The 24,984-nt window shown below is 38.3% G+C and overlaps 1 protein-coding gene across 3 annotated transcripts in view; it reads right to left on the minus strand.

Annotated features, from left to right (window-relative positions):
- Nucleotides 1-903: 903 nt before the first annotated feature.
- Nucleotides 904-24,984, minus strand: part of LOC117508492 (rho guanine nucleotide exchange factor 26-like) — a 93,081-nt gene continuing 69,000 nt past the window's right edge. For all 3 annotated transcript variants that reach the window (XM_034168265.1, XM_034168266.1, XM_034168263.1), the window contains 3 exons: nt 11,909-11,979; nt 7,890-7,994; nt 904-2,533 (listed from right to left, as the gene is read on the minus strand). In XM_034168265.1, the coding sequence (XP_034024156.1) occupies nt 2,391-2,533; nt 7,890-7,994; nt 11,909-11,979 (319 nt within the window). In that variant the 3' untranslated portion in view covers nt 904-2,390. The remainder of the gene's footprint in view (nt 2,534-7,889; nt 7,995-11,908; nt 11,980-24,984) is intronic.

Here is a 24,984-nt window from a genome sequence, read left to right on the forward strand (position 1 = left end):
CAGTAATACTTTCCCAGACTATTCATTGCACTGGAATGCAAGTCGCATGAAAAAGCATTTGGAAATGATCTGGAAAGACTATGCAGTCATACACTAGCCTAGAGAACATAGACTCATGTTTCCTTTGGTACAAGTTGGAGGCGGGGCTCCAAAGAAAAAAATGGTTGTGAGCCACTGATCGACACCAAGGACTCCAACTCCATTGTGGTCGAGTACAAAGGCACAATTACAGAACTGTCCAAATATTGATGGATCTAAGCCTTGGTTTCTGCTTCGCCTCACAGATCTTACTTATGAGTGATGTACAGCTGCTGTGTGTGTGCAACTTCATTATTTTTAATTTACCAGATAAATTAAGCAAATTAAGACATATGAAACCAACAGTAAAGGTTGTTACAAGACACATGGGATGCTTCAAGCTTGATTTGTCTTTGTTTTAGCTTTGTTCACGTCACACTCAAAGAAACGTTAAGTGTCCATTTGTCATTGTGTGTTTTCAACAGTTTGATGATATAGACAACTAAAAGTGACTTAATCAATATCCAACTATATGGAGCTAACTATGTTACAAGACTGGACTCCAGGAAACCAATCGCTTGTAATCACCCAGTAATTTTTGGTTGGAATGAACACACTGCTTCCACTGGCACACAGCTGCATACTGGTGTTTTTGTTGTTGTTGTTTTTTTTTTTTAATAATTAGAAATCCAATTTCAACAAACATCTCCAAAAAAACAACTGCTGCTGGCCAGAGGATTTATGCAAATATCCAGTTAATCTGCATGAAATATTGTCAGAATGCTTGGCTAATTAATTTAGTGTTTTGGAAATGTTACTGGATAAAAGAGTATGGACTTTCGGTCTTGTCTAGAAGTGCCCACTCAGGGAAAAATGTCAAATTAATCATTTGGGATACACAACTGGCCCAAAGCTTTTATTGAAGGAGCACAGCAGCTGATTAAAACCACAGTCAGCACATTGCTGCAATATAAATCTGTATTTAGAATAACAAACATTACAGTTGAAGCTGTTTACATATGTACATGTTATTTACAGTCGTTGCAAGTAGTGGAAATGAGGGAAATAAAGATCTGTGGTCGGTTGTGTCTTAGAACCGGTCTTCCCTGAGTGCAGATGCAAAGCTTCGCTGTGTCCCCAGAGTTTGGATAAAATTGTCTGCCATGCAGGGTGCCATGTCCGCTACAGTCATATCTCTCTCTGTGCAGCTCGACTTTTCCGGTTGTCATCTGGACCGGTGCCAGGGTGTCGGGTTTGATTGATGGCATTATCGCCACTCTCAGACACAGCCATTCATTTCCTTTAGCTGACCATGGCGACGCGCCAAAGATGACTCACTTGGACAATCACATTAAAAGTAGGCTTGGTTGGGCCTGCATGCGTCTTCCGCTTTTACCATCAACAAACAAATTAATTTCAGCTTGCCTCTTACATCAGTTATAAATTCTATTGGGAACGGTTGGCATCAAAGCATGTGGCATTTCAGGCTGTCTAAATCACTGACTGGATGCAGAGAGTAACTGCACTGCAGACTGGAATATCAGGTCTGATTCATGAAGGTGGCATTAACTTGAGACGATAGTTATGTTATATTCTTCTTAACCCATTGGTGAGCTATAATCCAGTGATCTGAAGCATAATCTGATCAATCCTTTTATTATTCTACTTAGAGAAAGTGCCTTTAGACAAGGAAAAATTCTTTTTATGGTGTAAATAGTGCATTGTTTCCTTCACTGTGCTGCCGTTTTGGCTCATTATCACTTCAAAATTATCGCCTTTATGATTATATTGTTCTTGGAAAATATCCCAAACTCAGCTCATTAACAAATCAGAAAAACAGGCTGCTGACACTTCACACTATTTGGTCTGCTTACATTCTGTAGTGCTTATTGGAGTCCCATGAACCCGTTGCACATCACTTTTGTACAGAAATATGTTACAAAAGCATCCAGATACACAAATTTCACACCACTGCTTGTTATGTAAGAGGGTGTTGAAAGCAGTGACTGTGGCTGAGGGTGTGAAGTTCTGTAACAACCGGCGCATTAATGAATGTGACAGATCGCACTGTCAGCCATCCCTCCCACACGAGCACCCATCAATAATTCAAGTGGCCCATCGCTTACAATTTTGTCTTTACAGCTGTCCCTGGAAACTTGCACTGTGCCTGATATTTCTGGACAGATGTCCAAATTACATCTAGATCTATACAGCCTGCTGGAAAATGTGATCACTGCAGCCACTCAGTCTGGTCCCCGGGGACGCATCAGGGAAGTCATTTATCTGGAGTCACTGATGTATAAAGGTGAGGTCACTGGAGTGTTGCATGGAGCTGAGAGAGCTTTCTGCAGCTCGAGTGGAGCCACTTGTGCTCATACGTTGGTCTCCAGCCTTTGCAGGCGGTCCATCCTCTGCATGTTGCGTTCGATGGTGGCCTGGCAAGTGATTGGTTCAGCGCACTCCGCGAGGAACCATCCCCTCTCTCCATCACGCAGTCGTTCCCCCTCGTACCACCCTAAGAGGAGAAACCAGGTTGAAAGCTGTGTGATTGTAATTACTGTTAGAAGCTGAATTACAGAGACAGACAAAAAGACAGAAGCAGCATCAAATCTGACTGCAAATTCAACTGAATTCATTTATGCAGCACCAAGTCATGATATATCCTTATATATATATATATATGTGTGTGTGTGTGTGTCCTGGTAGTCAGGAGGATAAGTCACCCCAAGGCACTAGACATAAGTAAAATCTAACCTTACTCACTCCCCCAGCAAGCACATTAGCAGCAGGTGCAAACAACAATTCCCTCAGGTGAGATTTTATTTTTTTCACTGCAAGAAACCTCAAACACACCAAACTCGGTGGGGTGACCATCTGTTTTGGCCACACTAACAAAAACAAAATCGCACCAAAAAATTGCCAGACGTGCAAAGACAAATGTTGCAGCTAAGCAACCATATATATACAGAGTTCAGTAAGCAATGGCTCCAAAGACAACCAGGTGGTAAAGAGCAGAGTCCCATTAAAATGGACTGCAATTGGCCAGTCAGCTTGTCAGCTGACATGTCAATTTGTTCCAAGTTTTACACTGGATGATGCAACTCCAGATATACATGGAGAATTGCTCGATTGGCCTGGAACTAGAGACTTTATGTTTGGGAGGCAAGTGCACGAGCCACTTGTACTACCATGTTGTCCGTAGGATGGACAATAAAAGATGGATATTGTGACATTGAGTAGAATCTCTTCAGAAAACGTACTTTGTGTACATCACTTCTCTTGGAGGTTTTGTTTGTGACTGAGGGTAAAACGGGTCATGATATTGATAGATTGTGGTGATGTCATATCTGGGCATTGCTGTGGAGGTTGATGTAGTTTTATGTTACAGCTCACATATAGTGATGAACTTTGGGTGGGGATCCAAAGAATAAGATGAGGAACTAAAGGGGATTAACTGAGCTTTCACATTTTATGCTTGCTCCTCAGCTGAGGTAGTTCAGGCATCTCACAGACCTTCTCCAAGGATGCTTATTCGCCTTCTTTGGACGGTTTTCCATCTTTTTGTAAATTCTTGCCCTCTGAAAGAAATGGCGGAACATTCTATTTTATTTCTTCAAATTGACGAACTAATATTTTGCCGACCTGTTATGGTCCTCTGAAACAGATGCTAGATGTATTTTATAACTTCAAAAACGGGACCGATACTAACGCGTTCGCATGTCTAAGGCATTTTCAATGTTAAAGTTAGCATTAAGCTGTTCGCATCTCAGCAAGTTTGTGTGCATTTCTGCATAATAATGGCACGGCATTTGTTGTCATAGAAGAACATAAATAAATATAGAAATAAATGTTTTCTGTGAACACCTAGTGACTCTTACACCTCCACTTCATCCCTGTTTTATTTAAGTTTAATGATAATTTGTCAAACCATATTTTCAATTTGTTCATTTCTTCAGTGATTTCCTCCAGAACTATCTGCCAAGCTAGAAAACTGCTATATCCTAGTAAGAGCAGAATACTACTGGAGTGAATTTGAATAAGGAAAGCTTTTCTTCTCTCACCAGAATGGATGCTGCACTCACTGCAGTTTATTGTCTGGAATAGTCCCAGACTGCATTTCAGAGCTTCTAGAATTCAAAGATTTTTGTGCGGGTGGTGTTGGGGGTTAAAAGCTGACACTCTAGCTATAAAATGACTGATTGGATGCCATGTCAATGTTCTGAGTAGAGAAATATTGTGACTGAATATGCATTTACTATGATAATGCGTATACATGGTAATGTAATCTGTGATGGCATGTCAATTGATTAAGCAGAATCTCATCAGTATTATGATATCTCTTTGCCTAGTCTGAGAGCAGCTATGAAGTTATTTATAACGTTAGTTGAGAGTTATGATTTTTAATTGCCTAGTCTTTGAGCCCAATCAAACACAAACTAAAACTTTCATCAAGATTTAGCTATATTTGCAAACTATTGTTATATTCTGTACATGCTCCTACAGGATGGCACAACACGCATTCAAAAGCCACATGTTGTGCCATCCTGCATGAGATCACAAGAGAAATTTAACAGCTGTTTCGGGTCCAAATTTAGTCCAAAGAATGCAGCAGAATGCACCACAGGACACTTGTATTCTCAAAATTTCCCCCAGACACCGCCCCCCCCCCCCCCTTTAGTTTTCCAAACGTCTACGGCGTTCGGGGTAACTTTTGCTGTATTGAACATGGGCGCAATTTGGTGGGGGATAAGGGGGACATGTTCCCCCCCCACCTTTTCAACAAGGGGGGACAGAATATGGTATGTCCCCCCCACCTTCTGACATATATGTGTGTACTTGAAACATGCTATGCCAGTCTTATGTGCAAAACCATGTCAGAATAGTATCTTTGTTTCATTGACTTGTTTACAACACCTGTTTCTTGTTTGTCACATTCAGAATTTTCTGGGACTGCATTTGCTCAGATTTTAAACCAAAAATAGTTGCCTCTAGGGACTAGTGTCTACACATAAGTATCAATGGACCATTCTGAAAGCTAGAAAAGGAAATCAGAAAAGCTATCTGGGACCTCAGAAAGCCCTTCTGCAATTATTGCTTGATCTCCAAAATCAGTCTATGCAAGCGAAATTATGTTCAGTATGAGTGATGTCATTAGTGCCACTTCGAAAATTAAATTCATAAGTAATTTATCCTAAACTTATGATCTGTTGTTTTTTCAAACTTATGCAAAAACAAATCTTGAGAAAAAAAAATACAGTTTGCGATAGTTAATAATTATTAAGAGCCTGTTCTTTCATATTTATGAATACATTTTACCACATTGCAGTTGTTTTTCTTAATGAAAACTCCACCTATCATTCTTTTTGAGTTCTACACATGTGGTGATACCTTATTTACACCAGGATGTTAATAAAATCAGTGCTGGCTATTCTCAGAATAAAGTACTTATATCCACAGTTTCAAATTGCATAAGTCAAATGGTGTCCACTTTATGGTCTTCTCAAAACATTAAAATTACTGTCCTGGATGCTCAGAATGCATCTGAGCTTATCTAGAAACCTATGGGCTTCAGCCTATGGGCTTCAGCCCTGGGGGCCTCGCATTTTATCCCACCCAATTTCTAGTTCTAAATTGCGCCCTAGGTATTGAATATTATAGATGAATCACATTGCTGTCTTTTTTTTTTTTCCCTCCTAAGCATCCCTTTAGAGGTTTTCCAGACATGGCCTACTGGAAGAAGGTCTTGTGATAGATTCTGAAGCACTGAAGTATCTGGATCCCCAAAAGAAGATGGCTGGGGAGATGAACCTCTCTGCAACTTTAACTGGGCAGTGCAGTCTCGTTTGAAGGTGGGCACTAAAAGGGTACACTATGATGATTCCAATCCACCTAACCTGCATGTCTTTGGATGTGGGAGGAAACCGGAGCACCCGGAGGAAACCCACGCAAACACAGGGATAACATGCAAACTCCACACAGAAAGGCCACAGGTGGGAACTGAACCCATGACCTTCTCGCTGTGAGGCAACAGTGCTAACCACTAAGTCACCATGCTGCCAAAACAGAATACAATGATTTGCAAATCCTCTTCAACCTATATTCAATTGAATACACCACGAAGACAAGATATTTAATGTTCAAACTAATAAACTTTGTTTTTGTGCAAATATTTGCTCATTTTGAAATGGATGCCTGCAACATGTTTCAAAAAAGCTGGGACAGTGGTATGTTTATCACTGTTACATCACCTTTCCTTCTAACAACACTCAATAAGCGTTTGGGAATTGAGGACACTAATTGTGAGTGTCATGACTGAGAATAAAAGGAGCATCCCCAAAAGTCTCAGCCATTCACAAGCAAAGAGGGGGCGAGGATCACCACTTTGAACAACTGCATGAAAAAAATAGTCCAACAGTTTAAGAACAATGTTTCTCGGTGTTCAATTGCAAGGAATTTAGGTATTCCATCATCTACAGTCCATAGTATAATCAGAAGATTCAGAGAATCTGGAGAACTTTCTACACGTAAGCGGCAAGGCTGAAAACCAACATTGCTCAGGAACACTTCAGAAAACCATTGTCAGTTAACACAGTTCGTCGCTACATCTACAAGTGCAAGTTGAAACCATGCAAATCGAAAGCCATACATCAACAACATCCAGAAATACTGCCGCCTTCTCTGGGCCCGAGCTCATTTGAAATGGACAGACGCAAAGTGGAAAAGTGTGCTGTGGTCTGATGAGTCCACATTTCAAATTATTTTTGTAAATCATGGACGTCGTGTCCTCCGGACAAAAGAGGAAAAAGACCGTGTGGCTTTGTAGTAAAAGAGTGTGGGTACTAGACTGGCCTGCCTGCAGTCCACACCTGTCGCCCATTGAAAATGTGTGGCGCATTATGAAGCACAAAATATGACAACGGAGACCCCGGACTGTTGGAACAACTGAAGTTGTACATCAAGCAAGAATGGGAAAGAATTCCACCTACAAAGCTTCAACAATTAGTGTCCTCAGTTCCCAAATGCTTATTGAGTGTTGTTAGGAGTAAAGGTGATGTAACACAGTGGTAAACATACCACTGTTCCAGCTTTTTTGAAACGTGTTGCAGGCATCCATTTCAAAATGAGCAAATATTTGCACAAAAACACTAAGGTTTATCAGTTTGAACATTAAATATCTTGTCTTTGTGGTGTATTCAGTTGAATATAGGTTGAAGAGGATTTGCAAATCATTATATTCTGTTTTTATTTACATTTTACACATCCCAACTTCATTGGAATTGGGGTTGTAATATGATCACCATAACCCAAAAAAACACAATAAGAGTAAAAATGATGGTAGTCATAATTACTGTGCTGTATCATCCCTCCAGTAATTATTAAATCTATAGCAAGCACCTCGTTATTTGTGCAACTTTGCATTAACAATATCTTCAATAATAAATGTTATTGTTGTGTGTGAGTGACACTAGGTGGCGATATTTGATGGCTTGGAGTTATTCTGTGAAAGGAGGGAAGAAGCACAACAAACTATAAGTGACTGCATTTTGAAAACAAGTCCAAAAATTGAATCCTAAAATTTGAAACTTGATTCCAATAAAATTTTAAAGAAGGCAAACCTTGAAAATATTAAGACTTGGTCACACTGTCACCTGCATTCTCTTGAGACCAGTTGTGACTAATCTTGTAGCAGATTAATTTCTCCACACACTGACTAAAAACATGCAGAGATACTGAGGTTCACCTCTGAGAAAGCGTAACAACAGGCCCACATAAAGTCACAGTGATGCTCAGGGTCTGGGGTACACCGGGGTACACCCCCCCCCCCCCCCCCCCCCCCCCCCAAAATATAAAGGAGTGAAGTGTGAACATACCGTCTTCTACAGTCTGTGTGAGCAGCACCACATCGGCCACCTGTAAGGACAACTCATCTGGCTGCTTGGCCGTGTACGTCCTGATCACCTCCACCTGCACTGCATCTACAACACACACACACACACACACAAATTACTTCTTGAGCTAGAAAATCACTAAAGTTCTTGGATAAGGTCCTTAATCCCCAAGTTGCACCAAGGGTGCAGTAAGTACCTTGTGTGGCAGTATGTTGGCATTGGTGTGTGTGTGTGTGTGTGTGTGTGAGGCATCATTGTAAAGCTCATTGAGAGTCTCTATCAGATGGTGCTACAGTAAAGCAGTGCATTTATTTCAGTGTGTCTGAATGAAAACTTTGACTCATTCATGTCCCTTTTTAGCTCTGAGCAGTTTTAGGTATTCATTTTCTTACTCAAGGACACTTGAACACATCACGCATACTTTGGGATCAAACCGCTGACCCTTTGGTTAGTGAACCTGCTGGGATTGAGCATTAGTTAAAACAGCTCAATTATAAGTATGTGTAATATGCAATCAGCAAAACAAGGACACAACAAACAAAATCCAAAACATACAAATACATCCACACAGCCCGTCAGTGGCTATGTATGATGGAGTTTTAGGGCCACATTGAATTTCTGTTTTTTATTTTTGGACTTCGAGAATAAAGTCGTAATATTACAAGAATAAAGTTGTAATTTTACGGGAAAAAAGTTGTAATATTATGACTTTATTCTCGTAAAATTACAAATTTATTCTCGTAATATTATAACTTTTTTCTCGTAATATTACGACTTTATTCTCGAAGTCTTAAAATTACCACTTTATTCTTGTAATATTACGACTTTATTCTCATAATATTATGACTTTATTCTCGAAGTCTAAAAAAAAGAAAATCAACGTGGCCCTAAAACACCGTCGTAGGCTATGTGACGTCTTCAGACGTGAATGAATAAACGGTGAACATTACCTGACACTACATAGAGTATCATTCTGCCTTTACAGACAAACAGCCACCAAATTCAGCAAAGCTAAAGTCAACAACAGCTTTGTCCTCCACTTGAAGGGTTTTATGTTATGGATGATTTTAAATTTTTAAATATTAAACCTATAAATTCTATTAGATTTTCTGTAGTTAAAAAAAGAATAATTTCAAGGTATAGTCCCTTTAGATTTTTTTACTGTGTAAGACATCAAAAAGCACCGCTATATTTTTCATCTGTTATATTTGAAGAAAGAATCCATAATGTTGCACAATGCATATGACCAAAATACACCTTGTCTGGAAGTAAGTTAGAATTTTGACCCACATGCGTTAAAATATGTTGACAAGATGCAATGAAACATATTCTCTGGTGATGCCATAAATGAAATTGGGAGGTTTTCTGATGCTGGAACACTATGATTGGAGTTTATGCTGTTTGAGAGTTGAATAGCACTGCTATGCTATATGCGCTAATGTTAGCATCACAGAGCTGAAGAAATGTCCTAGATCTTCAACTGTGTTTGAACTTAAAAAAATAACAAGCGAAATCAAAGATTTCTGACATCCGCCAATCCGGATCCAGATCACCTCCAAAATTCAGTGTAGTCTTCCATGCCATAATATCTATCTGTGGTGCAAATTTGATTAGAATCCATGAAGTAGTTTGGAAGAAATCCTTCAACACGGACATGAATAAACACAGACCACCAAACATCCTGTTGGGAAGAACTAAGGAAAAAATTTGGACAAATTTCACAAACATTTTTCAGGGTGTCTGATAGCAACTGACACGTCTGCTATGTCAGTTGTCCATACTAACGTTACCACATTTTTGCGTAGTTTCCGAGAATAAGTCACCTCGGAGACTGTTTGATAATCGTTTCATTATACTACGTATATATATATATATATATATATATACACACACTCAACAAAAATATAAACGCAACACTTTTGGTTTTGCTCCCATTTTGCATGAGATGAACTCAAAGATCTAAAACTTTTTCCACATACACAATATCACCATTTCCCTCAAATATTGTTCACAAACCAGTCTAAATCTGTGATAGTGAGCACTTCTCCTTTGCTGAGATAATCCATCCCACCTTACAGGTGTGCCATACCAAGATGCTGATTAGACACCATGATTAGTGCACAGGTGTGCCTTAGACTGCCCACAATAAAAGGCCACTCTGAAAGGTGCAGTTTTGTATTATTGGGGGGGATACCATTATCCTGCTGCAACATGAGGTGATGCTCTTGGATGTTGGCACAACAATGGGCCTCAGGATCTCGTCACGGTATCTCTGTGCATTCAAAATGCCATCAATAAAATGCACCTGTGTTCTTCATCCATAACAGACGCCTGCCCATACCATAACCCACCGCCACCATGGGCCACTCGATCCACAACATTGACATCAGAAAAACGCTCACCCACGCGACACCACACACGCTGTCTGCCATCTGCCCTGAACATTGTGAACCGGGATTCATCCGTGAAGAGAACACCTCTCCAACGTGCCCAACGCCAGCGAATGTGAGTATTTGCCCACTCAAGTCGGTTACGACGACGAACTGGAGTCAGGTCGAGACCCCGATGAGGATGACGAGCATGCAGATGAGCTTCCCTGAGACGGTTTCTGACAGTTTGTGCAGAAATTCTTTGGTTATGCAAACCGATTGTTTCAGCAGCTGTCCGAGTGGCTGGTCTCAGACGATCTTGGAGGTGAACACGCTGGATGTGGAGGTCCTGGGCTGGTGTGGTTACACGTGGTCTGCGGTTGTGAGGCTGGTTGGATGTACTGCCAAATTCTCTGAAACGCTTTTGGAGACAGCTTATGGTAGAGAAATGAACATTCAATGCACGAGCAACAGCTCTGGTTGACATTCCTGCTGTCAGCATGCCAATTGCACGCTCCCTCATATCTTGCAACATCTGAGGCATTGTGCTGTGTGATAAAACTGCACCTTTCACAGTGGCCTTTTATTGTGTGCAGTCTAAGGCACACCTGTGCACTAATCATGGTGTCTAATCAGCATCCTGATATGGCACACCTGTGAGGTGGGATGGATTATCTCAGCAAAGGAGAAGTGCTCACTATCACAGATTTAGACTGGTTTGTGAACAATATTTGAGGGAAATGGTGATATTGTGTATGTGGAAAAAGTTTTAGATCTTTGAGTTCATCTCATACAAAATGGGAGCAAAACCAAAAGTGTTGCGTTTATATTTTTGTTGAGTGTATGTATGTATATATATATACATATATATATATATTATTTTTTTTTAACTTATTTTAATTTATATAGTGCCAAATCACAACAAAACTGCCTCAAGGTGCTTCACACAAGTAAGGTCTAACCTTACCAACCCCTAGAGCAAGCACACAGGTGACAGTGGTAAGGAAAAACCCCCTCTGATGATTTGAGGAAGAAAGCTCAAGCAGACCAGACTCAAAGGGGTGACCCTCTACTAGGGCCATGCTAATGACACAATTTACAAAACAAATATACAGGAAATTTTGCCAGTACACAGGACAGGAGGGTTACAGAAACAGACATCGCACCCATCTCTGGATGAAGCCGCACCTCAAACTTGAAATTTTGAATTCCCAGTTTCCATCAAATACGAGTACAGCACAGACTTTGAACATTGTGCACTGAGACATGCCACCTGCTGAAATCTCATAATACAAACTCACTACATTTGTCATGGAATCCCCCAAGAATTACATTTTACCAGAATTAAAATTTGCAGAATTTTGCCACATATCACAGAAATCAAAGTATTTTATAATAAGTTAAGTAAATGAAAGTAAAATTTAACAGAAAGGGGACTGCACCTTTAAGAATGTATTCTTTTAACATCAAAAGCAGCTAAACTGACTTTGAAGGTTTTCCTGTTGGAGACTGTGTAACAATTGAGATCAAATTCTTAGATGCATTTACACTGCAGCAACTTCACGTAATGACCACAAGGCGGTGCTACAGGCTGAGTACAGGACAGAGGAGGGTTTTGTGAGTGAGACTCACTTGTTCTGTCTGGACTCTTCTTGTTGTTGACATTCTGTCCCAGAGCACTGATCCACCGAGCGCGCTCATTCCTAACAAAAATAAACAAACAAATCAATTAGTTATGCATTATTGGCACGTGACTGAGAAAGGTCATGACACACTCTACGCCCGTCTCACACGGTGCATCTTTGCTGTTTTTGTGGGACAGTGGAAATGTTTTGCGTGCACACAATAGTCTGATGTATATCCAAGTGGTTGTGCAGGTTCTGTATCACTGAGAGAACAGGTTTGTGTTATGAGTCAGTGCGAGCACAAAAACAGGTCCTCAGAAGGAGGCCGTCTGGTTGTGTTTTATTTGTGTGTGTGTGTGTGTGTGTGTGTTCCGTGGGAAGTGAAATGTGGGAGGAGACACGCAGATCAGATTTCACAAATGTCTATTCACCTGCTCTCAGTGATGACTGAGGATGGACAGTAGGGTTTAGGCAAAGAGGTGAAGGGGGTTGAGGAACTGGAGCACAGGGAGCTTATTGAGACCCTCTGTGAGTCAGCAGGGTCCGGCACTATTGTGCACACAGCCATAATTGTTCGGCAGATGAGTCAGAGCTCAACCTTGTGTTCTCATTGTGCCGGTGGGCTGATCCTGTCCAACACCAGTTCATGTCATCCTTCACAACATGATTGGAGGCTATAAAATAATCATAAACTGGCACAACCTTGGCTTTGAATAACACAAGTATCCACAGTGCAATATTATGACTACAGCAGTGAACTTTGGCGCTGGAAAATAATTTTATGGTATTGACTGACACCTATCAAATTAGTTGACCCTGTCTCAAAAAACTAGTGCAGTGTCCATAGGGTGTTTGATTTTCAGCAGAAAATTGGGAGTTTAAGTAGATTTCTCATGGATGGTCGTATGAGGCTGTGTTTGAAGGTGGAATGTAGAAAGAGGTGTACTTATGTTATATTATTATTTGAATATCGTATTTCATATTGTTTTTAAAAATCTGTTTTATTATCAATTATATGAAAATAAAAGGATTTCTATTAAACAGGTTATTGGAAAAGACTCAGACATGATTAAATAGAACATTTAGAATATTTGAAAATCACCACCTCCTGAACACAGTTTATTTAAAGTTGAACTCACAGCAAATAGGGGTCCGGTCACACGGCACACAGTGTTAGCTGAACGAAGGAAAAAAGTCCCAAATTGTCGAGAAAAGGTGGACGAATGAGCCTGGATTTCTCCCATCATCGAAAAGCCTGCAAGTGCAGAGCGCATAACAGACCGAAATGAAACTGAAACTAACAAAAGAAAAACAAAGTGAACGGCAACCTGCAGCGAATTTGTGCTGTCCACAGCCACCTGCAGCTGCATTGCCTTGACAACGTGTGTGCACACGCACGTCGCAGCCAGAGATGGCTACAACGTGCGTAAAGAGTAGTTGATCAAATGTTCTTGCCACTTGTTTCTGTATGAAAACGTTGCTTTTTGTCCCACACATGGACGAGTCACGTTCAGCTCGTCAGATCTTTCATTATTGATCTGGTCACATATCGTCAATGTTCATGCAAGACATCGGACTTGGGAGGTTGGACAAAGTTGGCCAACAATCACATGGAATGCTGACGGTACGTGAACTATGCAAATGACGAGGAACCGTCAAGACAGAAAGCGAAACGGAATATGGACAAACTGAGGTTGTTGTCAGGATTCGTTCACATTTTTCAGCAGTTTGAAACTTCTGATAAAGCGCCATCTACAGGATCGAAGCTGGACGAAGGTTAAACGATGTCTCCGAAAGTCAACGTAAGTCCAGACTTCTTGTATCATTTGGGCTTTGGTGTCCTTCATTAGTGCCATGTGACCGGGGCTTAAGATTCTATTCAGCTTATATACTTGCTGAAACGCTGTACAAATTGTGGGAAAATATAAGATTTTATTCAGCTTATGTACTTACTGAAACGTTGTACAAATAGCGGGAAATTTGTTGGTGTTAGCAATAAATTGATTTTAGCTAACATCTCCTCAGTGTTGTCAAGTTAAACTCAGTCGCAAGGAACAATGACAGTGTGCCTTTCACAGTAAAAGCATTTGCTGGGATTAAACATGTTATTGTGAAACGGTTCAAGCAACATGAACTATCTGATGTTTTTTAATTTTGCTACCAGTAACATCATCGAGCCACGCATTCATGGAAGTACGAATGCACACCTGCTCAGTGTGCTGCTCTCATTGAAGCGATATACTATTTTGGCACTGTGGGATAGCTTGCCGGACTACTTTCGCCTGACCCAGCGTTGAATTTGCCGACATGAGAAGATGCTGCTGTATGAGTGTGAGTATACTGACTTACGATCATTTAGCTGTAAAAACACACAAGATACACAAGTTCTTGTGCCAAAAATACTCCTTGTGTTTTTGTTACCCATGAAAACTCACTGTACTAACAGAATATACCAAAACTATAGTTGTTCGGCCAAAATGAGAGCGTCCACTTTTAGCTTGCCATAAGCTAAGCCAGTGGTGCGCGTGAGAGTACGAGTATGAATGTTACAATGTTTATCAAAATAAAGGTTTGAAAATAAAGGTTTTGAAACATAATTCCCAAAATTTTCTCAATAAAGGACGCACATCATAGTGCTATGCACAAGCCATATCTGAAAACTGAGGTTGATCTGACAAATAGAGAGATATGCGAGCCACATACCCACACACAGACGCTTCTTACTTTATAGATAGAAAAGTCTATATAGACCCTGAGACCTGATCCCCAGGTGATAAAAAAAATTAGGCACTGGGGAAATTCCTGTTACTGGTCAGCACTGGCTGTAACTGGGCATGTCTGTGTGTGAAGTTGTACAAAATAAGTTACAATAATAACTGAAAAGGGTGAGCGGAAGGTTGAAGGAGCTTGAAGGTTCTCCTCTCTCCACAGAGGAATGCTGGAGCTCTGACAGAGTGACCATCTGGTTCTTGGTCACCTCTCTGACAAAGGCCCTTCTCCCACGATTGCTCAGTTTAGATGGGTGGCCAGCTCGAGGAAGAGTCCTGGTGGGTCAGAACGTCTTCCATTTACAGATGATGGAGGCCACTGTGCTCACTGGGACCTTCAAAGCAGCAGAAATGTTTCTGTACCCTTCCCCAGATTTGTGCTTTGAGACAATCCTGTCTCTGAGGTCTACAGACAATTCCTTTGATTTCATGCTTGGTGTGCACTCTGACATGTACTGTCAACTGTGGGACCTCATATGTATACAGCTGTGTGTCTTTCCAAATCATGTCCAGTCAACTGAATTTACTTCAGGGGGACTTCAGTTAAGCTGTAGAAACATGTCAAGGATGATCAGTGGAAACAAGATGAACCTGAGCTCAATTTTGGGCTTCATGGCAAAGGCTGTGAATACTTATGTACACATGATTTTTTTTTTTAAATAAATTTGCAAAAATCTTAAAAAAAAAAAAAAAAAGCTTTTTCACATTATCATTATGGGGCCTTGTGTGTAGAAGTTCTTCATCCACTTTTGAATAAGGTGAAGTACTATGAATACATTCTGGATGCACTGTACCTTTATTAAAAAAAAACAAAACGTAAATTTTATGGTACAAAAATTGTTGTAATTTATATAAAAATAAAAAATTTAAACCAGTAAATCTAACAGCATTTTTTTTTTTTTATTAACATTGGCATGCTGTTTTTAACTCATTATTTCCCCATTAAAGGAGATTTAGTTGTGCTGCTCCCATTTTCCTGAGGACCACCACAAGGAGTTTAGCATGGGATCCACACACTATCTGGTTTGAGTAACACACTAATATCTGCTTACTGTTTGCACCACAGTGCTGTCACACCATAGGAACTACTCTGAGAATAGAATGAACTGTGTTCAGAATAATAGTAGTGCTATGTGACTACAAAGATTAATCCAGGTTTTGAGTATATTTTTTATTGTTACATGGGAAACAAGGTACCAGTAGATTCTCACAAATCCAACAAGACCAAGCATTCATGATATGCACACTCTTAAGGCTATGAAATTGGGTATTAGTAAAAAAAAGTAGAAAAGGGGGTGTTCACAATAATAGTAGCATCTGCTGTTGACGCTACAAACTCAAAACTATTATGTTCAAACTGCTTTTTTAGCAATCCTGTGAATCACTAAACTAGTATTTAGTTGTATAACCACAGATTTTCATGATTTCTTCACATCTGTGAGGCATTAATTTTGTTGGTTTGGAACCAAGATTTTGCTCATTTAGTAGTGTGCTTGGGGTCATTGTCTTGTTGAATCACCCATTTCAAGGGCATGTCCTCATCAGCATAAGGCAACATGACCTCTTTTGACATATCTAAACTGATCCATGATACCTGGTATGCGATATATAGGCCCAAAAACATAGTAGGAGAAGCATGCCCATATAATGATGCTTGCACCACCATGCTTCACTGTCTTCACTGTGAACTGTGGCTTGAATTCAGAGTTTGGGGGTCGTCTCACAAACTGTCTGTGGCCCTTGGACCCAAAAAGCACAATTTTACTGTCATCAGTCCACAAAATATTCCTCCATTTCTCTTTAGGCCAGTTGATGTGTTCTTTGGCAAATTGTAACCTCTTCTGCACATTTCTTTTATTTAACAGAGGGACTTTGCGGGTGATTTTTGCAAATAAATTAGCTTCACACAGGAGTCTTCTAACTGTCACAGCACTTACAGGTAACTCCAGACTGTCTTTGATCATCCTGGAGCCGATCAATGGGTGAGCCTTTGCCATTCTGGTTATTCCTCTATACATTTTGATGGTTGTTTTCCGTTTTCTTCCACGTGTCTGTTTTTTTTTTTTTTTTTTTCCATTTTAAAGCATTGGAGATCGTTGTAGATGAACAGCCTAAAATTTTTTGCACCTGCATATAAGGTTTCCCCTCTCAATCAACTTTTTAATCAAACTACGCTGTTCTTCTGAACAATGTCTTGAACGTCCCATTTTCGTCAGGCTTTCAAAGAGAAAAGCATGTTCAACAGGTGCTGGCTTCATCCTTAACTGGGGGACACCTGATTCACACCTGTTTGTTCCACAAAATTGACGAACTCACTGACTGAATGCCACACTACTATTATTGTGAACACCCCCTTTTCAACTTTTTTTTACTAATAGCCCAATTTCATAGCCTTAAGAGTGTGCATATCATGAATGCTTGGTCTTGTTGGATTTGTGACAATCTAGTGAATCTACTGGTACCTTGTTTCCCATGTAACAATAAGAAATATACTCAAAACCTGGATTAATCTTTTTAGTCACATAGCACTATTATTATTCTGAACACTACTGTATATCACTTTTAAATTTTTTTGTTTTGTTTTTTTGCAAACTGCAATGGCTTCATACTGTAAAATTTACAGTATTTACTGTAAAGTTATTTATGTATTTTTCTGTATTTTTATTATTTTTTACAAAATTACAAAAATGTAAAAATAATAGACTTTTCACATTTGCTGTTTTTTTTTTTTACAGTGGAGATGTCTGCAGGATCAGTCTGCTCATAGCACTAAAGCTCTTAAAGCATCAACTGTTCGGAGTGCTTCATAAATCCATTTGTCAAAGGTTCTAATTTCACCTCTGAGAAGACGATGGGCCTTGCTGTAAAAGTTCTCACACCATCAGATAGTGATGAAATTCTCTTTCTGTCCTTTCTTCGTCTGCCAGCCCAGAAATCACGAACAGACCGCAGTTTTTTCCAACTCAGCTCCCTCTGTTCCTGCCTGTCAATGTTTGCCCTTAACCAAAATCCCTCCCTTGTTTTGACTGAACCGCAAGTCTCTATTCCGTATAGTTCCTGCTACAAAAAAACTGTGACATCTCACTGCCCTGAGGAGATCGGATAGGGGAATTCCAAGAAAGTGGCAGATTCCCATTGGCTCCTTTTTCTCGCATACATATAAATGAAAGCAGACACAGTGAGAAAAGGAAAAACATTTAAAGTGTACAACAGACTGTTACGTAATAACTGCTGCTCTGGATTATAGCTGCATTACTGGCTGACAGAATTGTTTTGCAGCAGTCTGTAGCTGCTCTGTTCCACTAATAGAGGATTATTGACCCACTGGACAGGATGCAGCATCAGGGTCAGGAAGAAGGCACAGCGACGTGCAGTAAACAAAACGATAGACAGAAAGCACAACACATTCAAAACAGGATGGTGAGCACACACCTGACACATAGGTGGCATTCTCTTATCTCCAATTCAGATGGCTGAATTCCTGACTTATGATGTCACTGCAGTGCTCAGTAGACTGTGGATATCCAAGACCTTACATGCTGATGTACAACCCCTGGCAAAAATTATGGAATCACCTGCCTCAGAGGATGTTCATTCAGTTGTTTAATTTTGTAGAAAAAAAGCAGATCACAGACATGACACAAAACTAAAGTCATTTCAAATGGCAACTTTCTGGCTTTAAGAAACAGTATAAGAAATCAAGAAAAAAAATTGTGGCAGTCAGTAACGGTTACTTTTTTAGACCAAGCAGAGGGAAAAAAATATGGACTCACTCAGTTCTGAGGAATAAATTATGGAATCACCCTGTAAAATTCCAGCTCCAAAACTAACACCTGCATCAAATCAGATCTGCTCGTTAGTCTGCATCTAAAAAGGAGTGATCACACCTTGGAGAGCTGTTGCACCAAGTGGACTGACATGAATCATGGCTCCAACACGAGCGATTTCAATTGAAACAAAGGAGAGGATTATCAAACTCTTAAAAGAGGGTAAATCATCAAGCAATGTTGCAAAAGATGTTGGTTGTTCACAGTCAGCTGTGTCTAAACTCTGGACCAAATACAAATAACATGGGAAGGTTGTTAAAGGCAAACATACTGGTAGACCAAGGAAGACATCAAAGCATCAAGACAGAAAACTTAAAGCAATATGTCTCAAAAATCAAAAATGCACAACAAAACAAATGAGGAACGAATGGGAGGAAACTGGAGTCAACGTCTGTGACCGAACTGTAAGAAACCGCCTAAAGGAAATGGGATTTACATACAGAAAAGCTAAACGAAAGCCATCATTAACACCTAAACAGAAAAAAACAAGGTTACAATGGGCTAAGGAAAAGCAATCGTGGACTATGGATGACTGGATGAAAGTCATATTCAGTGATGAATCTCGAATCTGCATTGGGCAAGGTGATAATACTGGAACTTTTGTTTGGTGCCGTTCCAATGAGATTTATAAAGATGACTGCCTTAAGAGAACATGTAAATTTCCACAGTCATTGATGATATGGGGCTGCATGTCATGTAACGGCACTGGGGAGATGGCTGTCATTACATCATCAATAAATGCACAAGTTTACGTTGATATTTTGGACACTTTTCTTATCCCATCAATTGAAAGGATGTTTGGGGATGATGAAATCATTTTTCAAGATGATAATGCATCTTGCCATAGAGCAAAAACTGTGAAAACATTCCTTGCAAAAAGACACATAGGGTCAATGTCATGGTCGGCAAATAGACGGATCCTAATCCAATTGAAAATCTTTGGAAGTTGAAGAAAATGGTCCAAGACAAGGCTCCAACCTGCAAAGCTGATCTGGCAACAGCAATCAGAGAAAGTTGGAGCCAGATTGATGAAGAGTACTGTTTGTCACTCATTAAGTCCATGCCTCAGAGACTGCAAGCTGTTATAAAAGCCAGAGGTGGTGCAACAAAATACTAGTGATGTGTTGGAGCGTTCTTTTGTTTTTCATGATTCCATCATTTTTTCCTCAGAATTGAGTGATTCCATATTTTTTTTCCCTCTGCTTGGTCTAAAAAAGTAACTGTTACTGACTGCCACAATTATTTTTCCTGATTTCTTATAGTGTTTCTTAAAGCCAGGAAGTTGCCATTTGAAATGACTTTAGTTTTGTGTCATGTCTGTGATCTGCTTTTTTTCTACAAAATTAAACAACTGAATGAACATCCTCCGAGGCCGGTGATTCCATAATTTTTGCCAGGGGTTGTATGCACCGACCGTAAAGTCATCTCAAAGACAGTGAAAAGAATCAGAAATACTTGAGCTAATCAGATTCTGACCCCCCAAGAAAAAAACAACAAAAGACACCCACTATTTGTCAGAATGTGTGGATCATCACATCAGAGGCTTTAATTATGTGTTAGTGCACAGCATGGATGTGTCTTTGTCAGTATATTTACCTGTTAACTATGTGCTCATTGACAGAGAAAACATTAATCACCTCCGGCAGCATTCATCAACTCATCCAGTGAGCAGCAACAGTCTACCAATGCTCTGAGGAGGAAGTTATGTTTAGTTGCCATTCGTCCTGTTTATCTTGTTTTCAGTAGGCTATCTCAAAGATTAGATTAGATAGAATTGATTAATCCTTTGGGAAGACTCCCTCAGGGGAAACTGAGGTTCCAGCAGCATTGTATGGCAGCACACGGAGTAAGAGTATCAAAAGTGAAAGTAAAATAGAAGACAGTTTGCAAATATAAATACAAATACACAATATAAGACCAGACATACTGATTTACTGACTACTACTGTTCCTCTCATTACCATCCTTTGTCTTCCTGTTACTCCTCCTCCCCCTGAGTGAGGAGTTGTACAGTCTGATGGCCTGAGGGACAAAGGAGTTTTTCAGTCTGTTGGTCCTGCACTTGTGAAAGAGCAGTCTGTGACTGAAGAGGCTCCTCTGGCTGCTGATGATGGTGTGCAGAGAGTGACTGGCATCGTCCATGGGGTGCGGCTACCGGACCTGTGGTGGTGAAGGCTACTGGTGAGAATTGTTTTTGTAATCAATAGTGGCCATACTGAGCCACGACAGTCGGCATGGCACCACCCAGGAAAACGGATAAACTCGAGGAAGATATAGAGGAGATAAAGACCTCATTAAACCATATATCAAAAGACATGTCTAATCTAGACAAACTGATGGTGGAAATTAAAGAACTCCAAAATCTGGTTAAAGAGAAGGACAAGATCATTAAGAAACTTGAGCAACGTGTAGATGAACTTGAACAATTTACTAGAAAAGATGACGTTATAATATCTGGACTAGAAACAAGGCATCGGACATATGCAAGGGTGGTGGATTCTGGTGTAGCCAGTGGGGAGGATGTACCACCTGAAGAAAGACAATCATTGGAACAACTTACAAACTTTTTATATCAAAAGGTGTTGTCATCCATCAAGACACAATATCAGACTGTTATACTATTCCAACTAAAGATAGAAAAAAATAAACTATCTAACATTGTTATACGATTTACAAGCAGAAAATATAAAAATGAGTTATTAAGACAGGCAAAGAATTTGAAAGGAACGAGTGTCTATATAAATGAGCATCTAACAAAAAAAATGCAGATATTGCTAGGGAAGCAAGACTACCTAAGAAAACAGAAACATATTGTTGCTACATGGGTCTGGAATTGTAGGGTGTGGATTAGAGTGAAAGAAGGAACAAACGGTATACAAATCAAAAACATGGAGGACCTTACGAAATACCAGACCTGAATAGACAATCAAATATAACATCTGTTGGTAATTGGACCAACAAAAAATCAGATCAAACATGGAAACAGAGGATAAAAATATATGACATAGACACTAATATTGATGAAAGTATATTTGACTTAAAAACGATTGGTTGTGAGTATTATACAGTAGAACAGCTGAATAGTGAAAAAATTGCAGAAGATACCCTGTCACTCATACATATAAACAGTCGAGCTTGTATTGTAAAATGTCACAATAAAAGATTATTAAATCAGTTTAAAAATAGATTTAGTATTGTTGCAATCACTGAATCTTGGCTTAAAGATGATCTCATGGATGAAGTTCAAATGGAGGGATATGAGCTGTATTTTGTAAACAGAAGATATAAAAAAGGCGGTGGTATTGCTCTGTATACAAAAACAGATCTGATGTGTACAATTGTTGAAGAAATGACAATTATGAATGATTATAGAAATTGTAACAGTGGAACTTGTACATGAAACATCTAAGAATATTTTAATCAGTTGTGTATACAGAGCACCAGATTCTTGTGTTGTGAAATTTACAGATAAAATAATTGAATTATTCCATCAAATTAAAAACAAAACGCTTTTTATGTGTGGGGACTTTAATATTAACATAGAAAGCTCCAGCTGCCAAAGATTAAGTGATTTTGTGAATTCAATGTATAGTTTGGGGTTATTCCCCTTGATAACAAAACCAACCAGAATTACATCGCAAATGCACGGTAATTGATAATATATTTTACAAACAGAACAGATGAAATTATCAAGAATGGGATCTTCATGACAGAGTATTACGACCATTTACCAATTTTTTCAATATTTAATCTAAAAATAGGTACAACAAAAAAACTGATGTAAACTTTTAAAAGAGATAAGTCAGTAAAGCCTTAGAGGCATTAAATATGACCTTAAAAATCAAAACTGGGAAGACGTTTATGTCAGTGATGTTATGTAGCATATAACTCATTTATGAAATATTGATGAAATCATACAATAAAAATTTGTAAATTAATTGAAATTAGTAAGAAAAGAGTAATAAACATGGCTGACAAGGGAATAAAAAATGCTTGTGCAAAGAAAAACTGTTTATACACTTGCTTTTAAAATTGCAAACAAAGGAATCAGAACATAAATACAAAAAATATAAAATAAACTATAACATAATTAGGAAACAAAAAAAAGATGATTACAGTGAAAACACTAAATAAGAGTAAAGATAATATGAGGGTAACATGGGGAATTATAAAAAGTGTGATTGATAGTGATGGAACAAAAGAAACTATTCCAAATTACTTTGTTAAGGAAATAAAGAGATATATGATATAAAAGAAGTTGCAAATGGGTTTAATGATTATTTTTCAAATGTAGGGTCAAGTCTGGTGGAAATAACCATAATAGAAGATAAATTATGTACATTGGTAAATACGGTCAATAGTATTTTCCTGGACAATGTGGAAAAAGATGAAATAAGAAATATTGTAAAAAACTGTGTAAGCAAAAGATCAGATGACCATGAAGATTTAGACATGGTGACTGTAAAAGTATAATAGAAATTGTTATTGAACCATTACGTATATTTGTAATCGTTCTCTGTCAACTGGGGTTTTTCCAATGAAATGAAAATTGCTAAGGTAGTCCCATTATATAAAAATGGAGACAAACATAATTTTTCTAATTCAGGCCGTAATCTTGCTTCCACAGTTTTCTAAAATTATGGAAAAAGTTTTTGTAACAAGATTGGATAAATTTATTGAGAAACATCATTATTTAAAATCATGCTCAGTATGGAGTCAGAACAAAACATTCGAAGCTATGGCAATTATTGAACTAATAGAGAAAATATCAACAACAATAGATAATAAGGATTATTTTGTAAGTATTTTTATTGACCTGAAAAAGGCTTTTGATGTTATAGACCACTCAAGATTGCTCCACAAGTTACAACAATATGGAATAGAGGTGTTGCCATCAGTGGTAAAAGCTACTTAGAAAATGAAAACAGGTTTGTTCAGATAAATAATACCAAATCAGAATTGTGTAACATTTATGGAGTACAACAAGGATCGGTACTTGGACCCAAACTGTTTATTTTGTATATCAATGATTTTGGGAATGTATCCAATGTGCTTGGCAGCATTTTATTTGCTGATGATACAACGCTGTTTTACTCTGGATCAGATATACAGGAAGTAGCACAAGTGATAAATACAGAGTTGGAAAACGTTAAACATTGGTTTGATATAAACAGATTGTCACTAAATATTAATAAGACAAATTTCATATTGTTTATGATAGAGCGAAAAAAATAATGTGTCATTACAAATAGATGGAAATGGATATACAAAGGGTAAAAGAAATGAAATTTTTAGGAGTCATGATTGATGAAGATCTTACATGGAAGTCACACATAAATTACATAAAAGGAAAAATAGCGAAAGCCATTGCTGTTTTGCATAAAGTAAAATATTTCATTAAATAGTTATGGGTTATTAACATTGTACAATTCATTGATTGTCCCATATTTAACTTACTGTGTAGAATCTGGGGATCAACATATACAACCTATATACAACCTTTATTTATTTTGCAGAAAAGAGCTTTAAAGTGATTAGTAACAGTGGTTTTAGAGATCCATCTAATCCATTGTTTAGTAAGTATCGGGTACTTAAATTTCATGGATTAGGTCAATGTGAAAATAATGTACAAACGATGTACCAAGTTAATAAAAATACTTTACCAACAAACATTCAAAATATGTTTGAAAAAAGAGTAAGTATTTATAAATTGAAAGGATAGAAGTCTTTAAAAAACCAAGATTTAGAACCAAAGTAAAGGAAAGGAGTATTGCAGTAAATGGTGTCAAATTATGGACATCTTATAAAGAAATTAAAGAATTAAGGTCGCTTAAATTATTTAAAAAACATATTAAATTAGATGTATTAAGTAAGTATGAAACTATGAAGTAAGTCAGTGGGCTGCAAGAAAGTAAAAAAAAAAAAAAGTAAACTTAATAATGTTTGGAGTGTCTTAAGTTTAAATGTAACCTATCAGTGATGTAATCTATTAATTAATGGTCATAATTATGAAATGGGTCAGTGGTATGTGACAAGTTAAGAAATGCAATCTGTTAAATAATGTTGACTATGATGCTGTATATTGAAAGATTGTATTGTTAAAAGGGGCAGAAATCATAAGACTTGTTCTTCTTTCTGCTCCTTTTCATTCTGGTATTGTGGTGCTTTTGTTTTTTGCTTTTCTGTTTTTCTTTTAAATGAATGAAATAAATATAAAAAAAAAGTAATTTTGACAAGTAAAATGTTTAGAGAAAATTTAAATGTTAGAAAGAATTTAATAGTTATATTTATTAACAATGTAGGTTAGAATTACAAGTTTACTGTTACAGGTGCTGTCAACAGTTAAATATGAGGTCAAGAAAGAGGCCTTTATTTTACTTTTATAAACAAGTATATATTTTCATTGAAGTCAAGAAAGGGTGACTATAAAGTGAGGCAGGACCACTACGGCCATGATGGTAAGTGAAGGTTAACTTCAGCTATTAATTG

The sequence above is a fragment of the Thalassophryne amazonica genome, chromosome 4 (genome assembly GCF_902500255.1).
Source record: "Thalassophryne amazonica chromosome 4, fThaAma1.1, whole genome shotgun sequence".
NCBI lineage: Eukaryota > Metazoa > Chordata > Actinopteri > Batrachoidiformes > Batrachoididae > Thalassophryne > Thalassophryne amazonica.